At 40.3% G+C, this 4,266-nt stretch overlaps 1 protein-coding gene across 1 annotated transcript; it reads left to right on the forward strand.

The window, feature by feature from the left end:
* Nucleotides 1-2,571: 2,571 nt before the first annotated feature.
* LOC121766844 lies at nucleotides 2,572-3,465 on the forward strand. Its single transcript, XM_042163080.1, has one exon. The coding sequence runs from the start codon at nucleotides 2,572-2,574 to the stop codon at nucleotides 3,463-3,465; it is 894 nt and encodes a 297-aa protein (XP_042019014.1).
* The last annotated feature ends 801 nt before the right edge of the window (nucleotides 3,466-4,266 follow it).

Below are 4,266 nucleotides of genomic sequence, written 5' to 3' on the forward strand. Positions count from 1 at the left end.
ATCTACTTTAACAAACTCTGCAAGACATGTTTCCTCTTTAAACTGCGCAACACCACGTCGCGCCAAGTACACATGTGGTCCTCCATCTTAGCGGGTTTATCCGCGGTTTCAACACGTGCGAGTTTGATCATTGGCTCCTTTTGTGCCGCACACTCCTTACTCTTCTTTGTCTCATTCTCAGCATCAGCTCTCATGGAGTTCGTGTTTGTTCTGTCTTGCGCACAACGCACTGCAGCTTGAGATCACGGATCGCGGCTTGTTGATCAACTCGGCAGATGGCGGCTTGTCAACTTGGTTAGCAGCGGCTTGATCAACTTGGCTAGCAGCTGCTTGACCAACTTTGTTATCTCTTTCAACTTGATCAACTTGGCATGCAGCGGCTTGACCAACTTTGTTATCTCTTTCAACAATTTGCCGCTTCTCCATAAGCCAACTGTCTAAGTACAATTGCGCACTTCTGCAGCCTCGACAGTCCGGATCTGCCGCTGGCGTCGGGGCGCTGCTAAAAGTTTACGTGCCGCCAACATGTTAGCAATGCGCAAGAAAATATCTCGACATATTCTAAAACGCTGGTTGAAAATCGTCGGCTCCCATCGTGGCTCCCCGGAAAAGTAGTTCGAGTACAACCATTAGGCCGCAACGGTGTCCTAGCGGAAGACCCGTTGTCAAAGCTCGATAGGCCTAAGGAGATACAACGGTAACTATTTTTCCTGTTGTCGTTCCTCTACGCACAATGTGTACTCCAGGATGGCTGGCTCTAAGAGCAAGTGTATTTTCTCGTCGCAACTGTCGTCTGTGTTCATTTCGATTAGAGAGAGTTGGAAAAAGATAGAGAAGTGTGTTGTGAGAGTGAAGTGGGTGTGAGTGTGGATGAAATGAAATGAGAAAAGTTGTATTTATAGTGTTAATTTAGAAATTAAAAATTAAATTTTAAAAAAGATAAAACCGCAATCGGCGGTCAGTGTTGCAATAGGCACTGATCGTTGTCAGGGCGGACGAGATGTTGGGAATTGGGGAGTGGTCGTTGATCGACGGTTGTGCTGCAATGGGGAACAATCAAATCGCCGATCAATTAATGATAGATCGCTCCCCCTATTGTGAATATTCTGATGAGCATATGTACACTCTAGTAGATGATTTATTTATGAAAAAAGAAAAGAAAAGTGAGTTCATGACTTCATGTATTTGACTTAAGTAAGATAGTTTTGTTTTTGAATTATTTACATTTAAAAGAATAGTACTCTAAGTAAGATAGTTTTGTTTTTGAATTATTTACATTTAAAAGAATAGTACTCCGAAGAACTATTCCCTGATTCCTCAATTAATTATTCATTTTGGTTCCGACACCGATTTTAAGAAATGTAAAAAAAATAGGTTAAAAAGTTAGTGGAATATGAGTCTCATTTTATTTATTTATTTTATAATAAAATGTGAGTTGAATAAATTAGTGAAATATATGGTCTATTTATCATTTTTGGAAAAGAAGATAATTTATGGGAAACGAATAAAAATAGGAAAAATGAATAATTAATGAGGGACGGATGGAGTAATATGCGTCCTATTTCATTCGTCAATTATAAAAAGATACTCCCTCCGTCCCGCACTACTCGTACGTTTCCTTTTCGGCACGGAGATTAAGGAATGAATGTATAGCAAAGTCAAATATTACGGCTGTAGGTGAAAATTTTTACTAAAAATGGAAAGAGTGCAAATTACTTGGGACGCCCAAAAAAGAAATAAGTGCAAGTAGTCCGGGACGGAGGGAGTATTAATTGTGTTAACGTGATTATTGATTATGGATGGAATAAATCAATATCAATAAATATCTATATTGTGTATTTGTAGTACAACAGTACAGTATGATGTTAGACCGTGTTTCTTTCGTAGCCATTCAACAACCATCCTTCTCCAATTTGGCACTTTCTATTCTACCACTTTATCCCAAGAAATTAATACAGATGAATTGTTCTTCCATCTTTCTTAGAGCATCAGCAATGACGGACGTCCACGCAGAATTCTCACCGGCGTGTGGGAATTCCGTGGCGGACGTCCGTCACTATGCGTCCCTTCCACGGATACGGAATTTCGCGGGGAATTCTGTGCGGACGTCCGTCATTGCGTTGACGCCCGCGGAATTCCCGTTTAATGTATTAAATATTTTTTTTTCGTTCCTATATATACATCCCGTTGAAATGTATTTTTAAATTTGGTGAGACGTATTCTTTTTTTTATTAATAGAAAATTCTCTCACACACCTCATACAATTAAAAATAAAAATAAAAACAAAAACTGACTCTATAAGTTTGACATGTTTACCAAAAGTAGATCAATTCCTCTCTCAAAAACACAGTAGCATCCTTTCATGGAGACCCTACTCTCTCCTTTTTCCTTTTTCCTTTTTCTAGTGCCAAAAACTGACCTCCATCCTTCTGCCCTTCTTTTCCGCTCTCTCCACTTTTGTTCTCCCTACAAACCCTAATTTCTTCCTCCCATCGAAGCCAACTATTTTGGAGTTTTTGTTGTTGGATTTTTCCGTTTTTTGTTGTTTTGTTAAGTAAGAGAAAAAATCCAATGGAATCAGCAAATAGTGGAAGCCTACAATCATCCAGCGGCGGCGACGACGAGTACGACTCACGCGCCGCCGACTCCGTCTTCATCACCAGCAACAACAACGTGGCGGCGCAGCTGTTGGAGATAGATCTCCAGCAGCTGCACCAAAATTCGATTCCATTTTCTACCAATCTGCCGTGGCCCAACCTGATCGGGCCCCACTCTATTTTCCCCTTCGCGGCGGCGGAGGGCGGCTCCGCCGCGCAGCCGATCGTCCAGCAATCGGCGGCGCGGAACCCGAAGAAGCGGTCCCGGGCGTCGAGGCGAGCGCCGACCACCGTGCTCACCACGGACACCACCAATTTCAGAGCCATGGTGCAGGAATTCACCGGAATTCCGTCGCCTCCTTTCAACACTTCCTCTTCTTTCCCGAGGAGCCGCCTCGATTTCTTCACCTCCAGATCCGCCCAGCCTCCGCCCTACCTCCGCCGTCACTCCTCCACCACCACAATCAACAACCACCTCCCAAATCTCTTCAACATTCCAAATCAAAATCAAAATCAAAACCAAAACAATCTCACGTCTCTCCTCCAAACAAGCCCCAAATTTCCGTTTTCCACGTCAGCAAAACCCCAAAACTCATTTGATCTTATCCAAAACGACGATCAATTCGGCGTTAGCCTTCACAATCAGGCATCGGAAACCCTCCCTGGCCTTCTTCCCAGCCTCATCCCCTCCAATCACAGCCACATCCACAGCGGCGGCGTGGCGAAGTGGGAAATTGGAGGGAAAATCAGCTACGATTTCGAGAGAAGCGAAATTGGAGGGAAAATCAGCACGCCGGAGAGCAACATCGCCGCGGCGGCGACAAGGGGAGAAGGTATGGTGGAATCGTGGATTTGCTCATCGGAGTAGTAGGCATGATTGTAGTGTAGAAAATGTGGTGGTGGAGCAATGATGAAATATTATGATGATGATGATGATGATGATTCAAATAATGAAAGAGAATAGAGTGATATTTCATCATCATTTTTAACCTTCTTTTTTTAAAAAAACTGGGGGGAGTATTAGTGGTATTTTTTAAACTTTAAATTATGTGTACATAATATAGTATTTGCTGATTGTGTTCACATTTGGGGTTTAATATGAATATATAAAAGAAATTAGAATCAGAAAAATATTTTTACTCATACCTTCAACCCCACAATTATTCTTTATTGTTATTCGGTTCATACTAAACCATGCTTGAAGAAAAATTGATCAATTTCTTGGCTTAATTCTGGTATAGTTATTGAAATGTTAAAAAATAAAATTCTGGTATAGTTATTGAAATGTTAAAAAATAAAATACTCCTATGATTTTTATTTGTGATTATTCATTATATATATGTATGATGTCAATATTGATTCTTTTCTTAGTTTCTTCTTCATCTTTTTTATATTATATTCCTTTTTTTGTTAGGGGAGAATATTGATTAATCTTTATTATTTGAATGTTCTTGACTGATTGATTTGAATCTGTGAAATCATTTTTATATTGCAAAAGGTTAAAAGGCAAAATTTATTGAGATTTGGCGATGATTTTGTGTTGAGGGCAAATCATCACTTTAAGTGCAAAGGGGGTGAAAATGGTTTGTCTGGTGATATTTATATTTATAGAGGTAAATAATTAATTATTTCCAGGGAAAAATCATCTACATCTACTTATCTTTTCCAT

The sequence above is a fragment of the Salvia splendens genome, chromosome 15, assembly GCF_004379255.2.
Source record: "Salvia splendens isolate huo1 chromosome 15, SspV2, whole genome shotgun sequence".
NCBI classification, from domain to species: Eukaryota; Viridiplantae; Streptophyta; class Magnoliopsida; order Lamiales; family Lamiaceae; genus Salvia; species Salvia splendens.